The sequence below is a fragment of the Blennius ocellaris genome (assembly GCF_963422515.1).
Source record: "Blennius ocellaris genome assembly, chromosome: 17".
NCBI lineage: Eukaryota > Metazoa > Chordata > Actinopteri > Blenniiformes > Blenniidae > Blennius > Blennius ocellaris.
Genome location: NC_137666.1, coordinates 25,594,556 through 25,620,745, shown reverse-complemented (window position 1 = coordinate 25,620,745; position 26,190 = coordinate 25,594,556). Strand labels below are relative to the sequence as shown.

Genomic DNA, 26,190 nt, shown 5'->3' with positions numbered 1-26,190 from the left:
CCGGCCGTCACTGAAGAGCAGAAATTATCCACTACAAATTGGCGTCACGACACAGGATTTCAAGAGAACAACAAGCATGGTAAGAGCAAAATGCTTTATTCTGCCTTGCCATGTTGTTGTTTGACGAAATCAAAAGAACAGATTGAATAAATGTTATGGATAATTGTACATTGATTTAAAGTGTTAAAATTAAGTGAGGCCGTGAGTATGGAAGTTGAATAATTGGTTAATGAACAACAGTCGCACTCTGTTGGGATATGTTGGTGATTGATTATTGAAAGTTCCTCTCAGGACACTGACTGAATTATCCCCACTTCCGGTTAAGTCCCCGCCCACTCCGCGTACAGATATGGACACAGATAGTGGTGTACTCGCTCATCCCTACTCGTTATCAGTAATCAAATAACTTTTTCAAGGTAACTGTAGCAACACCGGTAATGAGGCATCTAGCAGCTGTTTGTGGAAAGACAAGACATCTCCTTCCTTCTCTGTTCTCTATGATATGGTGGTTGTCCAGTGCCTGCTCCTAGCGTGGCTGATAGTACGGTTACATGGGGCAGACCTGCAGGTAGCTTCTAATCTGAGAGGAGGCATGGCCACATGGGGCAGACCGGTCCGAAGCTTGCAATTCGAGAGGAGGAAGACTGACGCTCCCCTCAGCCTGCTTTAGGAACAAATGGCTGTTTGTGTTCTGCCTATAAGCGTTGGAACGTGCAGATGCTGCCGGAGCCTGCGAGCTGTGTGTCGTAATGAGCGAGTGTCGCCATGCAGGCCAAGAAGAAGCAGCTTGTTAATGCAGTCCTCCACCACAGACGGTGTAACACAGCCTCTGCCGCTCCGTAATTGGATTGTCCTGTTAATGACATCACTGACATCGCCATTGGAGGAGATGTCAATGACTGTCAGACTGTTTGGGAGAGATGGTGCAGCCATCACCACATTAACGATGCAGACACAGACACAGACACCCCCTGCTATGGCTCCACTTTAACTCAATGTGTTGGAGTGTCAGTGTGCAGGGCAAAACAATTCCATAGTAAAAAGTGAGCTGGCTTCACTGATCTGTGGTTAATGACAGAAGTTCACGCTACAGTCACAAATAAAAATATCTTCCATGATAATTCTGTGGGAATCAACACAACGGTGATGATTGAGAGCTTCGTGGACAAAAAAAAGACTTCTGTCCTACTTCTGAAATGATGGAATGGGCACACAAATAGATTACACATTCAATTTGAGTACATTGCACACGAAAACCTGTGGAATCACAGGAGTACCACAATTAAAAGGAAATGAATGTGTAAATATAAAGATAATCAATAATACAAAAAATATACAAAGATAGTCATATTCTTTTTCTATCTTGTCTTTGCTTATCCCATTTTGTCAATGCTTCTCCTGTTTTGTCTTTTCCATTTGCTTTTTGTCATTATATTTACTGGATGAGTCAAGCTGTCTGGGAAACATAAAAGCAAAACAATGCAAATCAGCAAGGGCTGTGGGCGGGGCTTCCTGTTCAGGGTGATCAGTCCATACCTGATCACACCATTCCTGCTTGAAGGACGTCATGTTCAGCAACTTTTGTGGCAATGTTGCATTAAGAATAAGTTTGAAGTATTTGATTTTTTTTCCTTTTACACATTTCTTATTTTTTGTACAATATTGTAAATCTAATTTCTTTGTTTTGGTAAGAAAGGTATTTAGTTTGATTATGAATCCCCTGTTTATGTTGGTTTTTGGTATAATGTGTAATGTGTCCACTCGTCGACGTATTTATATTTCTGGGTTTACCAATGAATGTGAGATGGCATTTGAGAATCGAGAGGAAACAGATATTCACAGTGTGACTAAGGCGGCATAAAGTAGCTATGTAGTAGCCTCTTCTTTCTTCTTCTTCTCTTTCCTTCTTTTACTTCAACTAAACCTGCATCTGCATCTACTTCCTGCTGCTACATGGCCACTGCAAGCAGGAATGGTGTGATCAGGTAAGGACTCGTCACTTTGAACAGGAAGCCCCGCCCACAGCCCTACCTTATTTACATGGTATTGCTTGACTCATCCAGTAAATGCAATGACAAAAAGCAGGAGGACGTGGTTAGCAGCCGCTAGTAAGCAGTGGAGCTCAAGATGCTGCTGCTAACATGAACCCTCCAAAACAGTTTAATTAGTTAGTTAGTTTATTTCAGTTGTATTTATACAAAGCAGCAAACAAGAACATTATTACAAAAAATAAATAAATAATCGTCCAGCAACAGAAAAGGGAATCAGTTAAAGCCTGTAGCGATCCTGGACCATCAAAGGATTACAAAGAAAGATCAATTATCAAATACAAAACTAAATGACAGTTTAAGTTAGCAATCACTTTTGGAACAATAAGTAAATGTCATTTCAACAATTAACAGCATAAGCTTCAGTTATGTTACATCGTACACTATTTTTCAACACATGGAACATCTTTTCTAATGTTTTTAAAAATGTAATATCCAGAAATATTAATGTGGATGATTGTATGAAAAGTTGATTGGTGGAATCCTGGTATCCTGCTCTATTTATGATCCTAATCGCTCTTTTCTGCAATTTGACTATATGATCCAAGTCAGTTTTATATGTATTTCCCCATATCTCCACACAATATGTCATATAAGGCAGCACAAGTGAACAATACATCATTTCAGTAAGTCTCGAGTTTTGTAAAGAACAGGAAATTGTTTTTGACAATTTTGGTTTTACGCGTTTTCTGTGAGGCTTCCAACAAAGTTTGTCATCTATTATGACTCTTCAGAATGTAGATTCATAAGCCCTTTCAATTTTAATTGAAAGGGCTTTAACATTATTTAAATACAGTTTTACCTCAGCATCTGCCCCTTTTCCACCAAATAACATACATTTAGTTTTACTTGCATTTAATGATAACTTATTTAAAGCAAGTCTTGTATTTAACTTATTCAATTCTATTTCCATTGTGTTTAACAAGTCCTTAAAGTTTCCTCCAGAGCTAAATATATTAGTGTCATCAGCAAACATCAGACATTTTATTGCATCCATCACCTACTCTGCAAACATCATTAATACAAAGTAAAAATAACTTAGGTCTCAGTACTGAGCCTTGAGGAACTCCACATGTTACTCTTTTAGCATAAGATTTAACATGATTAATGCTCACATACTGAAACCTTTTATTCAAATAACGTCTTTACCAAAACTGTGCTTCACCTTTTATACCAGAACATTCACATTTCTTCAGAAGTAATGAGTGATCGATTGTATCAAACGCTTTGCATTAAAAGATAAACGCGCCAACTCCATACATCTTAAGAGTTGTTTCAATGTTTTCTACAAATTCCATCTCTGCTAATGATGTTGAGCGATTCCTTCTAAACCCAAACTGATGCTCATTCAATAAATCATATTTCTCAATAAAAGCATCCAGTTAATTTACAAATATTTTTTCAAGAATTTCTAAGAACTGAGGCTGTAAAGACACTGGTCTATAATTTGAAACACATTGCCTATCACCATTTTATAAACTGGGATCACTTTGGCTATTTTCATCTTTTCTGGAAAAATACCCGTGAGAACTGATTTCTTACAAATATATGTTAATGGTTCAAGGACACAAAAAAAATAACTTCTTTTCATAATCCACTTTCTAAATAAAAACCATCAGTAGATTTTTTTGCTTTCAAATTTTGCTACAACTTCCACAATGTCACTCTCACAGGCTCATCCAGGAAACATTGAGTTACCTTTATTGAAGATTAAATCAAAACGTTCACGTTTCTCACCTGGAGGAGGAAACTCTTCTGTCAAATCAGGACCTTCATTAAACAAGGTAGTTAAACTCATGAACCATGACCTCAATATTCTCAGTCATTGATCTGTCCTTTTTAACATATTACCTTTATATTTTTGGAACAACTGTTGATAAAACGTCTTCTTTTGGCAACGCATAATAGACATTAGTCTGTTTCTATCTTTTTATACTTATCTTCCTTTTCCTTTGTTCTATGCGCTATAAATTCCATGTAAAATCTATTTATCTTTTTGCAAGCTTTTTCCAGCCCGTTCATTCACCATGTCTTCCCATTCTTTTTAGAATTTTGCGTAAACAACTTTCCTGGACAATATTTAGCATAAAATGTCAAAAATGTATCCACAAATGCATGATCAAAATCGTTGGTATCCTTCACATAAACGTCCTGTGAGCCGCAATGGATGCTGGAAACCTTAAACCTTAATCTACATACCTCAGGAAATGTTCATTTTCTCTGTAATTTCCCGATATTTAGAAATAAACCTGTATGAGTTATACGTATGTTGTCATGGAAACGGTGGTGAATCATTCCGGTGTCCTGTGGTTGGGCTGTCGTAGGATCTGTTTGTGACAGTTTGAGATTCAAAGCTTCTTCTGGGAGGACTGACCTTCTCCACCAGATGAAGGTCAAGCAGTTAATGACTTCTTGAAGCGGTTGTGACGTTCAGGGTCAAAGTAATAAAAGAAAGGCTGGGGATTTCAATCCTGCAGCATTTTTTCAGGGATAGTTCCATCTAAAATTCATGGTCTTTGATTGGATGAATCCACTGGGTGACACATTGGTCCTCCTGCTGGTTTGAGTTTTAATTGCAGAGTAAATCAGCTGATTTGAGTGTTTTTGATGAAAACTTCTAAAGTATGAAGTATGTTTGAAGGATGACAGAAAGATGGGAGTTTTATAGTATGCACCAGGAACATTCTAAGGACAATGCCAAGTGTGTGCCAGCATTTTAACTGTATGCAATGGAGGATTGTCGTGGCTCTGTCATTGGAGGTATCATTGATCTTCACCATCGAGCCAGCAAAATGATGAGGGTAATTCATTCTTATCAAGATGTCTTACTGTCAGATGTGTGTCTTCATCTCCGTCTCCATCTCACATTGCAGGTCTCGGTGCCCAATTCAGATTTTCTTGCTGATATCCAACTTTTTTTGCAGGATCAATCACATTACATTTTAAACACTTCAACCTTTAAACTTCTATCTTGTGAACCTGATCAGACCAATGGGTTCGGGCCCCAGAGTCACGCCGAGGACAGCCCACGCCTCAAGGTAAATTACAAAAACACAGTTTTTAAAATACAATTCAATTCTTACAAGATGGCAGCAAAGTCTTTCCACCACTCGATGATAATGCCCTACATGGAGTATTGCTTCCCACTATGGAGTACAGCTTCCCAGTATGGAGTACTTCTTCACAGTGTGGAGTACAGCTTCACAGTGTGGAGTACAGCTTCCCAGTATGGAGTACTTCTTCACAGTGTGGAGTACAGCTTTGCAGTGTGCTAAAGCCAGTCAAACAATTGCATGAAGACATTTGATCGAGAGCCTCAGCCTTTTCATAAATTTGCCTTGATAGAAACAACATTTACATTTTTTAATTTTAAACAAATTTGTTTAAAAATAATTGCCTTGTTCCTTGTTTGAAAGGAACAGTGAGACCAGTATTGAATCAACCACAAGACCAACGCTGGGTCCACGGGAGACCAGTACTGGATCCACAACTAGACCAGTACTGCATCTACAGTGAAACCAGTATTGGTTCTACAGCGAGAATGGGTGTGCGGGGGACATATCTAGAATGCGTGACAAGGCACTGTACCTTCAGCACTTTAGACATGACGTAGTAGTGTTTTTGTTAGTTTTGTAATGTGGTGTGTGTGTTATCATGTGTGTTATGTCGTATAAGTATTATAGAACTGATGTATGTTTGTGTTTGGTGGTACAGTTCTGCTGGTGGGACTGCAGATGGAAATGAGCTCTGAGATCAATCTGGCTGATTTCCAGAACTGGCTGTGTTCATGAATATTCCCTGTCCCATTCAAACAGATGAATACATGAAAATGAAATGGCAACTTCAGAGACATAACCAGGGAAGGTCAACAGAGACTTTAACTGCTGCTGCCTTTTGCTGGGTGGAACATTACACAACAGCCTGCTCACATGCTTGTTCTGTGTGTTTCTTACATTTTGTCAACAAGCACGGAGACTTATCCTCTTTATTCTACCATTTTGTTTTAGCCTGTTACTCTATTGACCAAACATGTTGCACTTGTCTAACTTGTGATTGAAACAAACCTCTTGAATCCAGAATCTGACAACAAACATCATGAAACATTTTTAAATACTTTTTGGCACAAACATTTTAACAACTGTGTATTTGTGAAATATGCAAGGTCTATCCCATTCACCACACCCGAGCAGGCCACTGCAATCCTCCGTATCACTCCAGATACACTCCACAGAGAAAGAAAAGAAAATACACTTCTTTTTTTTTTTAAATAGTTATGCTGTATTTCCACCTCACAAAAAGTGCTGGAATGGACCAGTATAGTCCGTTTCGGTTCGGACTTCCACTGCAGGAATTTGTGATTTTCTGAAAACAACCGTTCCAAAGGCAGTCGCTTTTCCGCCCCCCCTCCGTCAGGGTACCCGGGACAATAGAACGGGTCTGAGTTTGAGGAGTCGTCTGCTGATTGGTCAGTGATTTCCTACAAGCCCTCAATATTTTAATATGTCGGCTGGATGAATCCTCTGCTGTTAGTGTGGTCAGCTTTGCACTGGTTGTTTTTTTTCGTTTCTTTTCTTTGCTGCTCAACTTTCGTGTTGGTCGTGAAAGAGTGGACGTGAGACCGGGGCTCGGGATTTTGCATCGCGTCGGAGCTTTCTGTTTGCAGCATAGCGTCAGTGCGCCGCGGCGGGTCTCTCTTTGCATTGCGTCTGAGGTTTCTGTTCAAACGTGATGCAGCAGCGGTCAGCGTTCTGTTCAACCGCGGTCAGCGCCATTGCACAACGTTTGAACAGAAAGCTCGGCGTCCGTGGCTGCCGGCGGTCAGGCAGAAGGCGCGGTGCGGGGACAAACCGCGGATGCAATGCAAAGAGACGCTCGGAGCAGCCTCCGTGTTCCGGCGCAGAGCTGCCAGAGTGGCTGCTCTGGTGTTTGAGCAGAAAGCTCACGGCTCCCGTGTCCCGGTGCAGGGCTCTGTGCCAGCCGGGGCGCCAGCCGGGGCGCCAGCCGGGGCGCCAGCCGGGGCGCCAGCCGGGGCGCGCTCGGGTGCGGGGCAAGTGACCAGAGCGTTCACTCTCTCGGGACCAACACGGAAGTTGCAGCTGCAGCTCTGTGGCTGCAAAAAATAAAAGTTAACAAAACAACTAGTGCAAAGTGGAGGATGTAAACAACAACAACAGAGGATTCATAAGATCCAGATCTGCTGTCTGGCTGAGACGACTGCTGTAACGTCACATATCTGCGGAGCTCTAAGCCCTTTACTTTTTAAGCTCCTTTTTGCAGTGGAAACGGGTACCGGATTTGGCTTCGGTTATGCTTTGCCATACCGCTCCGTACGGCTCCGTTCCATCCCTGCACTTTTTGCGCGGTGGAAACACGGCTTTCGTCACTCACTTACCAGTAGCATGCAGTAACTGGCGAAATTATGCTAATGCTAATCACTGCAGGGGCTGATGATGGGAATGAGAGTGGACCTGGTTTTGTTACAAGTCAACATCAAGGACACTGGCTGTCTGTTTCATTTTGTGGAGATTCTGCTCCCCTGTCTTGCAGCTTGGAAGGCTGGGACAGATTGTGAGTCTGTGTAGAGCATTTACCTGTCTCTTATGTTGCAGGTGTCAAACTGGATCTGGTGGTAGTTTCCCAGTAGCCCTTGCTGGACGTGATTGAGGTTCACCGGCTGGCCGTTGATGGTGATGAGACGCATGCAGCCCTGGAAGGCCTGAGTTGGACTGTGGCAGCCTGTGGAGGAGCATCCTGGGAGCAGACAACATAAGGGAAAGCTTTCACAAGCTCCGCTCAGGCTGAACTCACAGTGAGTCTACCGTCCTGAAACACCCACTGACCGCCAAAGGAGAAGCTGCCTCGAGCCCCCAGCTGCTCCCACTGCTCGATGGTGGAGGCCGGCTCATTGTCCAGAGTCAGGCTGACCTGCAGGTTCCTGGTGTCCACACTCACCGTGTGCCACAGCCCGTCGTTCACTTTGTGACCTGAACACACAAAAAATAGCAAGAGGTGAGTGAGGACGGAGAAGAGACACACAATACTTGTTCCAGCAGCAGTTCCTGCCAAGAAAATGAGGAGTATTGCCGGGTTACGCCATCGCAGGTAAATCTTTTATTTGGTCCAGTTTGAAGATAAAAATTGTTTGCTGATCTGGCTTTTATGAGTCCAGTCCTCTCACATAGCCAATAGCAGGATTACAGCAGCTTCACCCTTTTCAGGTCAAAGCTCCATTTACCGGGACCCAGGCTAGGATACTGTCTTGTAAACTCAGACCATGTTTACACGTACCTGGGTATTTGAAAAAAAACAAAAAACTGTGACATTTCTCTGCATTTGGGCCATGCATTTACACATAAATACAGCTACGACTCACCACTAACAAGGATTCCTGAAAACTCCGGCCATGGTGGAGATCTAGAAAAACTGTCTCCGGTTGCATCTAAAGGAGAATTTACATCACAATTCATGATGTGTGTTTTTTTCCAGGATTCTCATTGGCTATCATGGCTTCCTGCTTCTCGCTAAACCGCCTCCTATGGGTTTGGCTACTCATAGCACCTCTGAACGAGGTGGATATGTCAATGAACATATGTTTTTGAAACAGAGTATGAATGTAAATTTTTTTTAAAACCCAAGTACATGTAAACGTGGCCTAAATACCCCAATTTGCCAGATTTGACTGGTGGGTCACATGTTTGACACCCCATGTTCACTAGGTCCTCCCATTTACATGTGAGGTTTTTCTCTGAGAACTCTGTACAGGGAACTCTGTAATTCTCTGTAGTAATACATCTCCCTGGAGGTTTTCCTCAGAGATGGCAGAAAAAAGCCTTTTAAAGCATTATCGAATTGATTAATCCACTTTAGACTCGCTGCACTGGACCCTTCAGACAAAAATAACCATTTGCATAAACAAAGAGTTTGTGCCGCTGGAATATATGTACTTTTGATTTCACAAAAAACACGAAATACAGTCATCAGCTTCAATCAGTAAGTTTGGCGCAACAAGTTTGAAATGTAAACTGCTTTAATAATTCAGCTGTATAGCCATTCTCTGATGTGGATACGTGAAGGAAAAACACAGTGAAGTGCAGTATGAACCATGTTATTTGTTCCACTTGAAAGCCACTGAAGTAAGCAGCATAATTTGTGGGAAAATTTACTCCAACAATGATTTGTTGTTTGATCGTCTTTCTCTTGATCAGCCTGATGTTTCTCATCAAGCACATACAGACACACTGCTGGCATAAGCCAACTACAAAGAGGTTAAGCACATTACGCAGACTGAAGCTGAATATAGAAGGTAGTGGTGGTGATAATATCAATACCTAATGATATCGAATGATACCAGTGCAATGAGATTGATACTTCATTTCAGTTTCCCTCCTGTATGCCTGCTGCTCCAGCCTGAACATACCTGGAAGTGTATTCTAGCTTTTGAACACTGTTAGGATATCTCAATGTATGGGAGAAAATTGTGTTGTTACTCTTGTTTGAACAACATTTCCAAAATTCTCTTCTTGGTTTAATAAACCAAAGGAAAAATCATAAAAACACTTAAAGGTCATGAAAATTCATCCAGATTTTGCACTTTGATGATGCATTAGGCTTCAATATTAAAAAAGTATTGGTATCATATCAGTATCATATTGGTATTGTAAGGGTATCATATCATATCATATCATATCATATCATATCAAATCAAATCACATCATATCATATATCATATCATATCAAATCATATCATATCATATATCATATCATATCAAATCATATCATATCATATCATATCATATATCATATCATATCAAATCATATCATCATATCGGTATCGTATTGTATCATATCGTATCGTATCATACCATATCATATCACATCATATCAGTATTGTATCGGTATCTTATCAAATCGGTATCATATCATATCGGTATCAGCATCTTACCCTCTATTTGGTATCGGATCGATACAAAATCTTTTGTATCATACCTCTAATAGGAAAGACACGTCTGTGAACACGCTTGTGTGGAAAACACAGGAACTGTTTCACAAGGCCAAGAGGAGGAAGTGTGTGTTTGCACTCATGCTTCCCAGCAGCTCCTCGGCCATTAGCTCCAGGACAGCATGATGGAGAACAGTGAAGAGATGCAGTCGCTCTGTGAACACATCTGGCTGTGTTTGGAGAGAGGTCATGTTAGAGAAGTAGGGATATTTCACTATATACACAGCCATATTAGCTGTTTCATTGTCGCTGCAAAAACCGTCTGCCTTCAGAGGAAGTGTTGCTTGGATGACTTCCTGTGATGTGCAGCCTCATTAATTCAGCTGCCGCCCCGGAGAGGTACAAACAGTAAAACACAGTTCAAAGCAGGAGTCTTATTTTCAGAGTGCTTCACTCTGTCACCATCCCCACGCTTCACAGGTCGATGCTAGAAGCCAATCTATAAAGCCATGTGTAGAGGAGGACTATGACGTATTCCTTCATATTGGTCATGTCAGGATGGCCGGGGACTTGATGGCTCTGTCCGGCTCTTAGTCCTGTGGGGAAGGTAGATCAGTTCTTTGACTGTGTGCTGGTCTGATGGAAACACTGCACAGAAAATCTCCTGAACCCAATCAGGACTTGAACTGGGGAGTTTCTCAAAAAGAGAAGGGGTGTGAACCAGTTCACCGCTGCAAGGCGCAGACTTGTTGTAATTTGTTGTAATTTGAGGTTTGTCCGGGTCCTTGGGGAAACATTTCACCATCCCCCCACCAGACCCAGAATCTATTAAAATCTAGTGATGCTGGTCCTCCTCTGAGAAGACCCCACAACCCCGGAGGGGGTCTGGCTGTTTCATGTAGCCATCGGGGAAGGCTGTTGAACTCCTCCTGCCCGGCTGGCATCGATCTCACTCTGAGCCTAAGGTCATAAAGCAATGGCTGTATGTCGTCTCTAAAACCACAGCAGTGATCTGTGTATCTATTGCTCAAGTGCCTGGAAACAGGAAACCTGTGGCTCCAGAGCCTGAGCAGAGGTTTCCATCACCCTGTGGCTGATGGTGAGTGTCTACATCTCTCAGCTCAGCCATTACGCTGCATAAACAGCCCCGTTTGATAGTTTGATGATGAGTATCAGGATCATCATTCCCTCCATCATGCTCATCTCCTCTTTTAACTTTATGATGGCTGGAGGGTGAAATGAGGGGAAGCAGAATGTCACAGTACATCCAGCTAAATTCATATCCACACTTCTATCCATTCTCATTCTGGGCTTTATTCAGAGGAAACTTTAAACAGATGACTACATTATGGTAATGCTCATTCAAGTATTGACAGACAAGAAGAAACAAATCACTAACCCAGAGTCTGAGAGCAGTTTCAAAGTTTAAGAACTTGTCAACATGTCAAGCTCCTGACAGAAGTGCAGAGCAGCGTGCTCAGAGGGGAGGAGGTGAATTTCTAAAACGTCCTTTCACACAAAGCAACATGATCTCGGACATTTACTAATTATTACCATCATTTTCGGACTATAAGTCGCGACTTTTTTTTCACGCACTGTGAACTATGGGGCTTATACAATGAAACGTGTAATTTATGGATTTTGTTTGATGGATGAATGAGCTTCATGCTGCCAGATTCTACTTCCGCTCTTTTCTGCGCTGACCTCGTCATTATGTTTCTTGTGGTCCGGTCTAAATGCTGTTTTATACTTGATGTACCTACGAGCTCCACATGGCTCTGTGCAGCTGAATTACATATGTCGTAACCATGCCCCTCTGTGCTGCTGGATTACGTTATTCCAGGAACCACGCCCCTCCATGCTGCTGGATTGCATCATTCCAGTACCCACGCGCCTCCACATGGACCTCAAGCGGAACTTCACCACTCTGTATGCCTCCAAATGTTTCTGACTAGATGAACGGAGAAGTACAGAAAAAAAGGAGGAGCTGAAGAGGAGGTGGAGTGAAGACTAGGTTTTAAAAACACAAAAAGCGTGAAGCTGCATATCCACACTGGAAACACACGATTTGACTCATAGATGTCGATTTGCTTCAGTATCAGACTTCAACAGAGGGAAAATTAATTCTAAACAATAATTGATTGCTCCGCTCTCCACTGGCCTGGAAGAGAAGAGACATTTGTTTAACTGTAACTGATACAAATGTAGTCGAAGCTAAGTAGCCACATAAAGGCTAATGCTACAGCTAATGATAACATGTCCATGTTCATTCTTAAGGAGCAAAATGTCTGATAATCATCTCGGAAGCCATTGCGTGGCTTCCGGACGGTGAGTGCTCTCTCTCTCTCTCTCTGTCTCTGTCAAGGTCTCTCTCTCTGTCTGTCTCTCTGTGTTTCTTTCTGTCTGTCTCTCTCTCCCTCCCTCTCTGCCTCTCTGTTGTGTGCAGATTTGTGCAGGATCTCTGACAGTGGAAAACCTAACCCTACTCAAACCAGGACAGATGTGGAACAGGACAGCTGTGGTGTTGGAGTTTGTTGATCAGCTATGACACTACGAATGTTTCTATTGGTACTTTTAATATTCCACCACAGCATTAAGTGTAAACATGGTCAGAGCTGTGCTCACATTTAAACATGTTTCCAAGTAGAAGTACAAGCCAATTAATTTCACACTTTGTGTGGGACTGCTGGTACACACTCGCTACACACACATTTGTGTGTACTCACTGATGATAAAGGTGGCCCCAGAACTTTTATGAAAAACACAAACAGTACTGACTTATTGCAAAGTGACAGATTTCACACTTATAATTTGATGATTACATGAGAAGTGAAAGGTTGCAATATCCACAGGAGCAGCAGGACACCGGCCTGGTGGTCAGGTCTCTTTCTTTGGTTCTCCAGAGAAAAGAAACATCAATCAGCCACCAACAATCAGTCTCTGACCAATTGAAGCCATCATGTTATTAAATGACCACTCACCTGTGTGTCTATCAGAAAGTGAATGGTTAGATGAGTGAACGGATGTGAGTGACACTGACTAGGTCAAAGCATGGTGTGCTATGCTCCCTGCCGGCAGTGACTAGTAAAGAAAACCTGAAGCCAGCAAGCACCGCAGCAGGAGTGATGACTGTGAGGCCAATCTGACAAAAGGCTTCGGGCGGAAATTCACTGATAAGTTTTCTGAAAGTTATAATAAACAGACATCCAAATAAAGCATTGTATTCTATTCTATTCTATTCAGACTTTATTTGTCATGTGGCCAATGTTAAGCCAAGTCCATCAATGAAAACTCCTGCTAAGGAAACCGTCCTGAGACATACTGCCACCATGGGGCCGTGATGAAGATGACCTCCTGCAGCAAAGCTGCGCTGCCTGCGCCACTGAAGAAACAGTATCAAAACAAATAGGTGAATAACTGTTTATCTGCTCTGAAAGATCATGTCTTGAATAGAACGACTGTTGGTTGGATGTGAAAGGAAAAGCGTGTCAGAAACCAGCATGCAGGAAGTTTCTAATTCTGAATTCAGACGGGACAGAAGATGGTGGATGTTCTGTACACCTGGAAGGGACTGCATCTCATCCCGGTCCTCAGTCCAAACGGACTTTACTCCTGACTGATTCATCCATGTTTCTATCTGTAGGACAGTGGTCGATTCAACATACCACCTGGGTTTACTCCTTCAACCCTCAGTTCTACTACTGCTTTTTGTCCATATGTGTTAAACTGCTGTCTGAGCAACACAAATATTTCACTATCGCAGCATTACAGAAGCTTAGAGGGGAAAATCCCACCTTTACTAGAAGGCCTTTAATGGGAAACATTTGTTAGATGTGCTGAGTGTTATTGAAAGTTAAAGGGAAAGTCGACACCCCTCAGAAGCTTGTGAAACACAGGTGGTATTTTTAAAATTTACAAGAGACTATTTTAGAGGAGAAAAGTGTGAGTATGTTAATTTTGTTCTGTTAACAATCCAAATAAACCTTCAGGTTCATGTGATAAGGAAAAAGAGAGTGAGGGAGTGAGGTTGACACTGCAACTCCCAAATAAAGGTGGAATGGCTATCCCACATCTGAAAGATGACTTTTGCTGAGCCCAATCTATTAAACTTATGTAACAAGCAAGATGGAAAGACATAGAAAATAATCTAATCAAGGATCCCCCAATCCCTCCCAAGAAAATCATTACTCTGCACTGGAAGCACCCTGACCCGCACACAGCCAGAGAATGGCTCGACACCATCAACGACATAAACCTTGGCCGGGTTGTGAAGAAGCTCAGAAGATCAGTGGGACCGAGCTTCCTGCCTGGATGCAGTGTCTGTTGGACGCCTGCAGAGGGAGCCACCAAAATCTCCATGGTCAGAACTCAACCCCGACACCATGGGTATGTCCCAAATGTCCCTCCTAACTCCTTATCTCAAGCAAGCATTTAGTTTGCCCCCCTCCCATCAGGAAAGCGGTTCTGCCAGGCCTTCTCTACAGGCCTAAGAAAAACATCTCAATCACAGACTGATTATTGATTAGATTTTGTCCATGAATACTTATTAAATAATCTCCCCTGACTGTGGTGCTTCCAGACACATACTTCCATATTAAATATTATTATAAAAATAAATCTTTTTTTTACAAAAATGTAAGGCTTCTGAAAAGTATGTTCATTTCTATGCACTCAATACTTGGTTGGGCCTCCTTTTACATGAATAAGTGTGTCTTAGCGGTGTGGCCTGGAGGCCATCAACATGTGGTACTGCTCAAGTGATGGAAGCTGAGGTTGCTTTGATTGCAGCCTTCAGGTCATCTGCATTGTTGGCCTGGTGTATCTCACCGTCCTCTTGACAATAGCCCAGATATTTTCTCTGAGGTTCAGGTCAGGTCCGTTTGCTGGCCAATCATAGCGCAGTAACACCACAGTCATTCGACCAACTTCTGGTGCCTTTGGCAGTGTGGACAGGTCCCAAGTCCTGCTGGAAAACTAAGTCAGCATCTCCATAAATCTTATCAGCAGAAGGAAGCATGAAGGGGTCTAAAGTTTCCTGCTCGATGTTGCGTTGACTGTGGACTTCAGAAAACACAGTGGAACGACACCAGCAGAGGACATGGCAGCCCAAATCATGCTTGTAACTTCATGCTGGACTTCAAGCAACGTGTATTCTGAGCCTCTCCACTCTTCCTCCAGACTCTGGGACCTTGATTTACAAATGATATGCAAAATGTACTTTCATGTGAAAAAAGGACTTTGGACCACTGACCAACAGTCCAGTCCTTTTTCTTCACGACCCAGGTAAGATGCTTCTGACGTTGTCTCTTGTTCAGGACTGGCTTGACACCAGGAATGCCACATTTGTACCCCATGTCTAGGATTGGTCAGTGCGTAGCGGCTTGATGCACTGACTCCAGCCTCAGTCCACTCCTTGTGATGTTCCCCCAAATTCTTGAAGGCTTGACAATCCTCTCAAGGCTGCAGTTGTCCCTTTTGCTGCTGCACTTTTTCCTTCCACTCAACTTTCTATGAACATGCTTGGATCCAGCACACTGTGAACAAACAGCTTCTTTAGCAAGGACCTTTTGTGGCTTGCCCTGTTTGTGGAGGGTGTCAATGACCGTCTTCTGGACGTGTCCAGTCAGCAGTCTTCCCCATGATTGTGTCGCCTACTGACCCAGACTGAGACCATTTAAAGGCTCAGGAAACTTTTGCAGGGGTTTTGAGTTAAATAGTTGATTTGGATGTGACACCATGCTAGCCATAATGCTAGCCACCATGCAAACCAACCTGCTCACTACCATGGTAACTACCATGCTAACCACACAAGCAGATCAACCAGCTGTTCCTACAGCATCAATATTGTGGAAGGTTTGACTCTCATTATATGAAATAAAACAAGATGAAATTCTTTCACACTTGTTCATCTTTATTCCAACCAGGAGCTTCAAACAGTGAGATGTGAACAACTCTGCTCTAGCTCCTCTTCTACATTAGAGATGATGTTGCTTTAAAGCAGGGGTCATCAAGTGGTGGCCCGCCGGCCAAAATTGGCCTATAACACCTGGCCCGCCAGGTGAAATGATAAAAACAGTTCATGTGTGCGGTGTTCATGTTGTCTTGATGTTCTGACTTCCGACTGTTAGAGGAGTAAGAGAATGCATCCCAGAGGGATGAGGCACCAGGATGGACGGGGAGAGGGAGAGGTGGGGAACTGCAGAGGGAGAGACAGCTAGGAGCTGATACCTGCTGAAAAACGTTTTTGTTCACGGTGTTAATGGCCGACAGTCACCGGGAAATAAAGCCAGTGAAAGAGCCACCTTGTCGTCCTTACAACATCCGGGTAGACGTTACAATATCGTCGTGATCACGGAACTGGTTGCTGCAGTACATGATGGGAGTTCTGTTTGTCGTGTTCTAGAGGTTATTAGGGGTTATATTAGGTTTTTATAGTGTGCGTATGGTTGTACTGTTGTGTTTTTGTGCCTTAGTCCATGTAGTTAATTCGTTCATTTAGTTTAGTTTAGTTCATTAGTTGTGGGTGGGCGAGTGAAGGGGGTGTTGTGTGAAATGTCCTCCTGCCATGAAATTCCTGTTGGTGTGAAAATGTCAAAATAAAAGCCACTGTCATTTAGCTGGCACAAAAGGCAAGCTCAGTGCTTCTTCCACTTTGCACAAAGACAAGCATCTGGCTTACATCTGTGTAATCGGTGCTCTCATTCATGGCCAGAGAAAAGTCATTGGCCTGACTCAGAACACTGATAATGATTCCATGCACAGCGCTGGGAAGCTGACCTTGCAGAGCAAGGCACCTGTTTTACTGAGGCAATGAGTTGGCCCACCATTGAGTTGGTCAGAAAGAATTTGGCCCGGAGCCCAACTTAATTGCTGACCCCTGCTTTAAAGGTTACACAGTGCTGCACAAATACACAGGTCATCTGCTGCTCTCCAGTATCCTGCTGCTCTACAACATATTGCTTCTCTACAATATCCTGAAGCGGAAGGGAGGCTGCCATTTTGCTTCATCAGCCCCTCCAACCACCACCAACCACTCACGCTCACACTACATTCACACAGGCAGTTCGGGGTTCAGTATCTTTCCCAAGGACACTTTGGCATGTGGATGTTATGTTGTTATGATGCTCTACATCACACATGTCGAACTCTGGTCCTCGAGGGCCGCAGCCCTGCACGATTTGGATGTCTAAAACTAATAACGTGTGGGAACGAGATAATAAGTCGTTACCTCAAATAATAATGCGAGGGAACAAGATAATTTAATTCGTGGCCACAAATTAATTACCTGGAGTAATACTGTAGTGATGTCAGTGATGTGGAGCCAGTGTTGTGATGTCACACAGTCACAGGATCTAGAATCTAGAATCTAGAAGCGGGTTTTTCCAGTCTTTTCATGGTAAAAAATATTGTAACTTACTTTATTTTCACGTCTTGTGTGGCTTTATGACCACAGGCTGCATTGCTCCACTACGAGATGCTCCATTGATATTTTCTACCACAGAACTTCTTTATAATGAAGCCAGACGTTTGGTTCATCAGCAACTACTAAACAAACTACATACTGAAAATGAAAGATGGATTTTTTTCCCCATAAAATGAGCCTTTTAATGGCTTCATGTGAAAGAGAACTTTAATCAGCGTGTGTTTACATAGGTTGCCATGGAAATGGCTGTAGAGCTGCGTTCTATCATCTACACGTCGATTCATCCTGATGTTGAAGCATTCGATTCAGATAAAGTGAAAGGAGCAGAAATTCACGATGTAATGCCCAAATGTTGCAAAATATGACCTAAGCTAATTCACTCATTAATATTATTATAATTTTTTTCTTTATGGCCACTCTGGTGCTCCATAGAGGTGTAACACTTCATTACAGTATTGACTTATATCAAAGTAAAGTCCACGGTTCATCCGGTCCTTCCTTTGTTGAACTGGCATCATGAACGCAGCGCTGCCAGGGAACACCATGTTGAGAGTTAACCACTGTTAAATAGTTAGCGGATGTGCGTTAACTTTAACGTCAAAATAACACCTGGTTAAAGTTAACCCAGTTCTGAACATCAAGATAACACCTGGTTAATGTTAACCCAGTTCTGAACATCAAGATAACACCTGGTTAAAGTTAACCCAGTTCTGAACAACAAATAACACCTGGTTAGATTTAATCCAGTTCTGAACAACAAGATAACATCTGGTTAAAGTTAATCCAGTTCTGAACAACAAGATAACATCTGGTTAAAGTAAACCCAGTTCTGAACGACAAGATAACATCTGGTTAAAGTTAATCCAGTTCTGAACAACAAGATAACACCTGGTTAGATTTAATCCAGTTCTGAACAACAAGATAACATCTGGTTAGATTTAATCCAGTTCTGAACAACAAGATAACACCTGGTTAAAGTTAACCCAGTTCTGAACGACAAGATAGCACCTGGTTAAAGTTAACCCAGTTCTGAACAACAAGATAACATCTGGTTAAAGTTAACCCAGTTCTGAACGACAAGATAGCACCTGGTTAAAGTTAACCCAGTTCTGAACAACAAGATAACATCTGGTTAAAGTTAATCCAGTTCTGAACAACAAGATAACATCTGGTTAAAGTTAACCCAGTTCTGAACGACAAGATAGCACCTGGTTAAAGTTAACCCAGTTCTGAACAACAAGATAACATCTGGTTAAAGTTAACCCAGTTCTGAACGACAAGATAGCACCTGGTTAAAGTTAACCCAGTTCTGAACAACAAAAATAAATGTATTTAACAGCTGGTTAAAAGGTAACCCTGTTTTGAACACCCGGCCCTGGAGAAATCACTGACCGAATTCCACAGTCATCTCCTGACGAGTCTCAAGGCAGTGCTTCTGAGTTTCACTGTAGTGACATGAGTCACTGCGTCTGCTGCAGCATCATGGTTATCCCCTTAGTGGAGGAGCAAGCATCACAACAATAATCCTACTGCTGCCATCATGAACACAGCGGACACAAATGGAATTAAAACATTGAAGTCCATGCATAATTCCTGACAATGTAACTGGAAAACCAATAGCTTGGATAATCTTTTTTTAAAATATGAATTACTTTTTGAATAATAAACCTTGTAGAAATGAGTTTGTCCTCATTAATTATAATCAAATGAGTATCTTTCTTCACTACGAGTTAAAAATGATCAGAGCCCCAGCCTGGAATTGTCCTCACCCCTCAGTGAACCCAGTGTTAAGCACCTGATCTCTCAAAATGACTTTTACAGTATAAAGCATTTATCTCCATCCTAGCTGGATTCCTAATGGAAGTGGCCCTGCTCCACTAAAGCTAATGGGAGACTGAGAGTGTGGTGGAGCTGTGGGTTAGAGCTGCTTTCAATGACAAAACACTCTACATTGTGGGGCTGCGTCTGCCTTGAACCAGGACAGATGATTTCCAGGAACATGGGGGCTCGTGTGCAGCTTCTCACTTCAAAAACAAACTGCCAGAAGTGCACAGCATTCTGCTCCCTGGCTTCGATTTCAACAAACAATCAACCACAACATTATTACCACCTGCCTCCTATTGTGTAGCTTCACTTTGTGCTGACAAAGCAGTAAAGCTTTGGTGTTTTGAGGCGGGGCTTCTGTGGGTTGGACCATGCCACACGGATGCTTCATTGTATTACGATCTGGTGAATTTGGAGGTCAAGTCAACATTTCATACTGGTTGCTGTATTCCTCAAAACATTCATGAAAACATGTGCTTTGCAGCATGTGCATTATGATGAAGAGGAAAAGCACTCAGGTGATCTGCGTTAGAGTGCACACAACGTGGTCTGTTGTACCCTGTATACAGGGTATTGTAGGGTTAAAGTTCGTATGCAGGGTACAACTCAAGTTTATTCTATTCTAGGGTCATGTGACCAGTTCTGGTGCTCTTTACTTTCACCCAAGTCCCCTCGTCTGTCTGCAGCCTGGCAGCACAATAAACAGAAGGTGTCACTTTCCATCTTTTCATTAACAAACACTTTGATCTGTGCAAGAGCATGAGCTACGTCAACATCACATCAGCTTCACCCACAGTTGCTTCCACAGCCTGGAAGCTCCCAGGGAGAGCTGTGGTGTGTCCACAATCCTTCAAGCTTTCAGCTTTCAGCTTTCAGTCTGGTCCTGCTCTCATTGTGCTGCTCTCCATAGTCCTGCTATACATTGTTCTGGTCTCCATTATTCTGGTCTCCATTGTGCTGCTCTCAACTGCCTTGCTCGCCATTTTTCCTGTTCTCCATTGTCCTGCTCTGCATAGTTGTGCTATCTATTGTCCTGATGTCCATTTTCCTCCTCTCCACTGTCCTGCTCTCGATTGTCCTGCTCTCAATTGTCCTGGTCTCCACTGTCCTGCTCTTGATTGTCCTGCTCTCGATTGTCCTGCTCTCCACTGTCCTGCTCTCGATTGTCCTGCTCTCAATTGTCCTGGTCTCCACTGTCCTGCTCTTGATTGTCCTGGTCTCCGTAGTCCTGCTCTCCGCTGTCCTGCTCCTCACTGTTCTGGTCTCCATAGCCCTGCTCTCCATTATCCTCTGTAAAGAACTATTAACTTTCTTAAGTAAATTCTTTCAACTGAGACTGATAGTTTGGCAATTAGTTTAATCTGGATTCCTAATGGTGCCCCACAATAAAAAAAATCAGTAAATAACAAACTTATTTCAAACATGAATTTTGATTATTACACTTTAAAAAATGTTTTATTAAGCTTAAGTAATTAATCAAATACTTTACTATAATTATTAATAGGTACATGGCAATATACATCAATTAATAATTGTATTTGTTCATAAATGACTTCCAGCAATTTGAAACTAAAAGCAAATGTAAATCTCAACATCTGTAAAACTTTCTGTGTAAATGTTTCACATGAAGAGACTTCAAGCAGTTTAATGTCCTTAAAGTCTTTGACTATACCTTCTCACTTGATTGATCAAGAGCAGATTCGAGGATTTCTACTCCACAACACTGGCAGCTGAAAAGTAGTTTCCTCTTCATCACAGCACCTGGTAGTGGCTGGGATACATTCAGCAGCAAGTCGAATGTTTGTCCTCACAAAGCTGATGTCCTACAAGCAGGGAAGTGGGCCAGCTTAAGAATTTCAGCAAGCTTGGAAACAAATTATGACGTCCAGACAACTGGGTCAGATCTTGTGTCAAACTACAGATCTGTCAGCTATTTGTGGCCCTCAGTGGTCGGCCAGGAAATGAAGCAACAGATGATATGTGTGGACAAGGCTCACCAGTGCACCGAGAGCAGAGACAGACAAGTCCACAAGTTCTCAGTGAGCTGCTGAGAGAGGCCACATCTTCACTCTTCTTAAATATTGACAATATGAAGTGTTCTTTCATCCTTTCCTGATGCTGCAAGCAGCTTTGCGTTCTGTACAATAGTGACGGAGGAAACGATCGTACCATCTTCAAACACTTGAACCGCGTTTCACTAGTTAAGCTCGTGGTGCGCTGGACGTTTTAGACACATCAGTCCTTTTATTGTGATTTGTTGGCAGTCAGCCACTCAGGTCCTTTTATGAAATGTTCCAGTGTTAATTTATTCTTTAAAAAGCAATGTGCATGACTATGAGCACACGTTGAGAGATAAAGACATGTAAAAATTTATATTTTGACAAATAAACATGTTAAATGTAACAATTTTTTAGATTGCATTATTAAACAAATTAATTTTTATTGCCACACAAACACACAAAAAAGTACTGACAATTGTACCGGTGAGTACTGGTGTAGTATTGTGTGTGGACCCTATGGAAAGCGGAATGTTGACACCAGGTCCATTTTCTGGTGTGGAATATGTACCAGCTCACAAAAATAAGCTGGTTAATAAATGATCTTGACGAGGAAATGGAACCCCCACACAAACTCACCTCCTAAAAAAACGTATTGTATTTTTGTCCAATTCATCTCAGTTTTACATTCCATCCAGATTTCGGAGAATATCAGTGCTCATCATGGATATCTTTTTCTTTTTTCCATTTTGCATTTGAAATATTTCAAACATCTTCAAAGATATATATCACTGATTCTTTAGAGTTGGGACAAAACAGGTTATTTTTTGTTAATTCACACTATATCATTAAGAGTTATACATTTCTGTGAAGAAAGGTCTTAGCTACCTAATCATGTAAAAGAGAAGGTTTTAAATCAAAAAATATATTTTGATTATTAAACATGTTTCCCTTTCAAACTTGATTTGTGTGAACTCCATCAGACACACTAATAATATAAAATTTTAATTCTTCCAGACCTCCAAGGACCTAAAGGTCTTAATTATGTGCTAACAGGGTTTAGTTACTTTGATATGTAATAAAACACATCATGTAAATCTAGGTTGTGATTTCACACTATTGTTAGAAGTCGGAAAAATATTTCTAATATCTTCACTTTCAAACTGGTCATTCATTACATGACCCACATGAATTGAAGAAACAATGAACACATCCTCACCAACACGATTCTCTAGTGGTCATTTATGTTGTCGGTAAGGTTTGTATGAACACTTTTCATGATGCATCAATTCTAATGAAAAGGTTTGACTTCATTTTGGTGTGAGAGGACACGTCAACTCACTCATAGCTTTCATTTTCAAGGAGTTACTCCCCGCTGCCAGATGTGCCACCTCTGTCTGCGCCATCAGATAAAGCCCTGCTCTCGAAGAACATGTGTGAGCATTTTGAACCTGTTACTCTACAATACTGTACCTCTAATAAAAATTTGATTCACTAACAATTGCATTGTATTGTCTATGTTAACATTTAGGGCCAATCCCAATTCTATTTTTACCCCTACACGTACCCCTTAGCCCTCCGCCTACCCCTGCCTCCAAAACGAGGGCAAAGGCAAAGAGATAAAAGTCTCAGCCCTTAGATTTGGGACACCCCTCTTCTCACCCCCGCCCCTCTCGCTCCGTCTCACAATTTTGATGTCATAATATGGCACCGTTATATCAGCAGAGCTGAACCACGGATGTTTGTTGATTTTCCAGCAGGAGCATCGTCATGCTGTCCCAAATTCAACGTGTTGCAGTAGCTTGGCTGCTTTGTTTTGTTTCCCGCCTTTCCACATCAAGGCGAAGAAATAGACGGAGACATGGATTACTTCAGTTTTTGCGCTGTATTTGGACTTGATAAATATTTCCTCATTCACCATGCGAAAGCAGATGAGCTTCCTTGTTTGCTCGGGGGGTCCCCGTTTTCAAAACACCCATATTAGAAGACTTTGGAATTATACACTGTATTAATAAAATGTTATAAACACGGTCTCTATGAAACAAATACACACAGAAGCTACATACGGCAGACGGCAGCATGACTGCCATTCTTACTAGTATAAAACACAACAGGTTTATATAACTTTAGAAGCGTTTTACATATATATGTGAAATGCGTGTCCTCCGGCGCCATGTCCTCATACTACTCTGTTTAAAGTGTGCATCTGTAAACGCTTCGTTTCGAGGGGTGAATAGCTCTTCCCCTCACCCCTCCGCCTCTGCACAATAGTGAAAATGGGACACCCCTCTGACTCTTGTGAACGTGCATTTCAAAGGGCTAAGGACAAGATGAAGGGCTAAGGGGTAGAATTGAGACGCAGCCCAAATCAAGTGGTAAAAATGTATCCACGTTTCAGTGAAAATACTAGGGCCCGGATCCATATTCTATAGGGGGGGGGGTTATTCTATATGAGGGATCCATTTTCTATTGTGAGGGCCCAAATTAAATAGGGGAGTGGGGGTGGGGCACATTCTATGTGGGTCTATTTACAATTATACACTGGTACTGATTTCCAGGTACCAGGTATTTCCAGGCATTGTAGCAGTACAAATATAACGGACACATGTTAGATTTCTCCAATACAAGGATTTTTTCATGCTCTGTGTCATCTTCGCTTATTTTGGTGTATTTTTGTGGCAGAGTTAGTGCGCCACCTCGAGGCCTGGCATATGCACTACATCATTTTCAGCCGTGTTCATATTTTTTAAGAACGACGGGGAGAATGAAGATATTATGGGCTCGTGTGGACAGAGGCTGCTGCTGAAGTGGGGAAAGGAACCAGATTATCTTCACATTCCTGGAAGGGACAGTGTTTGCTGCTGGTTGAGCGACAACAGGAGGGTCAAAACTCGAATTCTCATCAGATGAGAAGGATCCTCCTCAACTCAGTCCTCAGTGTCAGACGTGTTCTCCTCTATGTCACTGTCTCTGTCAAAGAGCTGCTCAAAGACCCTGGACCCCCAATGGCCCCCTGAACAAGACCCTGGACCCCCATCATCCACCTGAACAAGACCCTGGATCCCCACCAGCCCCCTGAACAAGACCCTGGATCCCCACCAGCCCCCTGAACAAGACCCTGGATCCCCCCCAGCCCCTTGAACAAGACCCTGGACCCTCACCAGCCACCCGAACAAGACCCTGGATCCCCACCAGCCCCCTGAACAAGACCCTGGATCCCCCCCAGCCCCTTGAACAAGACCCTGGACCCTCACCAGCCACCCGAACAAGACCCTGGATCCCCACCAGCCCCCTGAACAAGACCCTGGAACCCCACCAGCCCCCTGAACAAGACTCTGGACCCCCACCTGCCCCTCACAGCAGCACACTATGTGGGTGCCTACTGAAGGGTCAATTCAGTAAAATTTCCCCCAAACCAAATTAGTAAATATGATTCTTTTTCTTGTTACAGGCACAACAAATCAGAATATTGCAATCAATATGACATTTCATTCTTTCTTACAATGTCAAACAGTGTCCAAGACATGAAATGACATTGACAAACACAATCTGATAGGATTCACTCATTTCTGAGTCCACAAATGAAGGGCTGATAGCTCGAGGTAACATCTATCAATCAGATATCAATCAGATGAGAAGCAGCATCCCCCTGTAAAGCAGAACTGACCTGCCGAGGCCTCCGATCTCTGCTGAGCCGAGCCGTGGAGCGTCAGGAGCAGCTGGCTGTTGCTGATCTGCAGATCCAGACTTTGGGGCTCTGGGCTGAGCTGGGTGGAGAGCAGCAGCCCCTCAGAGTTCCACGTCCTGAACTGAAGGCGGATAGAGAATCCCCCCATCACGGTGGATGGAGCCGTGGCCGGCAACGCCAGGAAGCTGCTGCTGGAGCTGAGGAAGGTGCACGCCACCAGCTGAGGCCGGGAGCACGAGAACGTCACGTTACCCTGGAGGACAATAAAAACCACGGGACAACATTAGGGATGGTTACCGGTCAGGGTTACATTGATCCCCACATTCATCACAATCCTTACAATTTTCACTTGTCAAGGTTAAACGGTGGCCAACATATAATCCAGGAGAGGAAGAATTCAACATCACATTTCAACCACATTATGTGATGACTTGCTAAACATAGAAACAAACTTCTACTGTCATCATGAAGTCCATCTTCATCTCATCCACCAGCTGGTTCTGATACTAGAGTGAAGTCGGAGAGGGAGCTGATGAGAGGTTGGAATGATTGTTTGAGGTGCAACATGAGGCCAGTTGTTTGTAGATGATGTCGAGTTTGGAGCCAAATAATTCCATGAAAGCAGAGCACTGATCAGTGGAAATGTCTGAAAGGTGTTCAGGAGGCTGAGGGAGGTAGGTGACTGTTGAGAAGAGAGACTCTGTTGTTATCTGTACCAGTGTTGACGAGGTTGGTGTAGAATGATGACGACCAGTGGCTTTGAGCTGCTGGAGGCCAGGGATAAACCAGGGAGCGGTATGAGTAAATGAGACTAGTGGGTTTTCAAGGGAGCCAGGCTGGAGAGGGAGGGCAGAGACAGTTATTAGAATTAGTCAGCAGGGCATCTACATGATGTGACATCGGCAGTGATGTAACCCAGCAGTAGTTGATGGAGGTGATACTGGTGAGGCCACAGAACCAGCGGAGGCAGAGTGGTACAGCATGTTGGTTGTAGCATCCTGGAGACAGAGAAACAGTTGGATGGCGGCGGGAATCAGAAGGAGGCTAGCCGACTGGCCACAATCGTCCTCCGCTTTGACAGCATTCCACGGGTGGAGGTACGCCTCCAGCACACTGGTCCAAACATGTGTGCTTCGTGTGGCACACCAGAGCAGCTGTCCAGCCAAAGTCCCGGGAGTGAGTGAGTGATCCCTATACCTACAAACCCAGCTTCTGGCTAATGGGTCGTGAGGCATTCGCAGCAGAGAGGCAAATTGTTTAACTTCTGTTTT

At 42.8% G+C, this 26,190-nt stretch overlaps 1 protein-coding gene across 1 annotated transcript in view; it reads right to left on the bottom strand.

Annotated features, from left to right (window-relative positions):
- The window catches only part of LOC308142617 (contactin-associated protein-like 5), a gene marked incomplete at its 3' end in the record, with an annotated part of 229,754 nt that overhangs the window by 81,966 nt on the left and 121,598 nt on the right, over positions 1–26,190 (bottom strand). The window contains exons 8-10 of the mRNA XM_080513120.1: positions 24,899–25,172; positions 7,889–8,032; positions 7,640–7,799 (exon numbers count right to left, since the gene is read on the bottom strand). Of these exons, the coding sequence (XP_080369246.1) occupies positions 7,640–7,799; positions 7,889–8,032; positions 24,899–25,172 (578 nt within the window). The remainder of the gene's footprint in view (positions 1–7,639; positions 7,800–7,888; positions 8,033–24,898; positions 25,173–26,190) is intronic.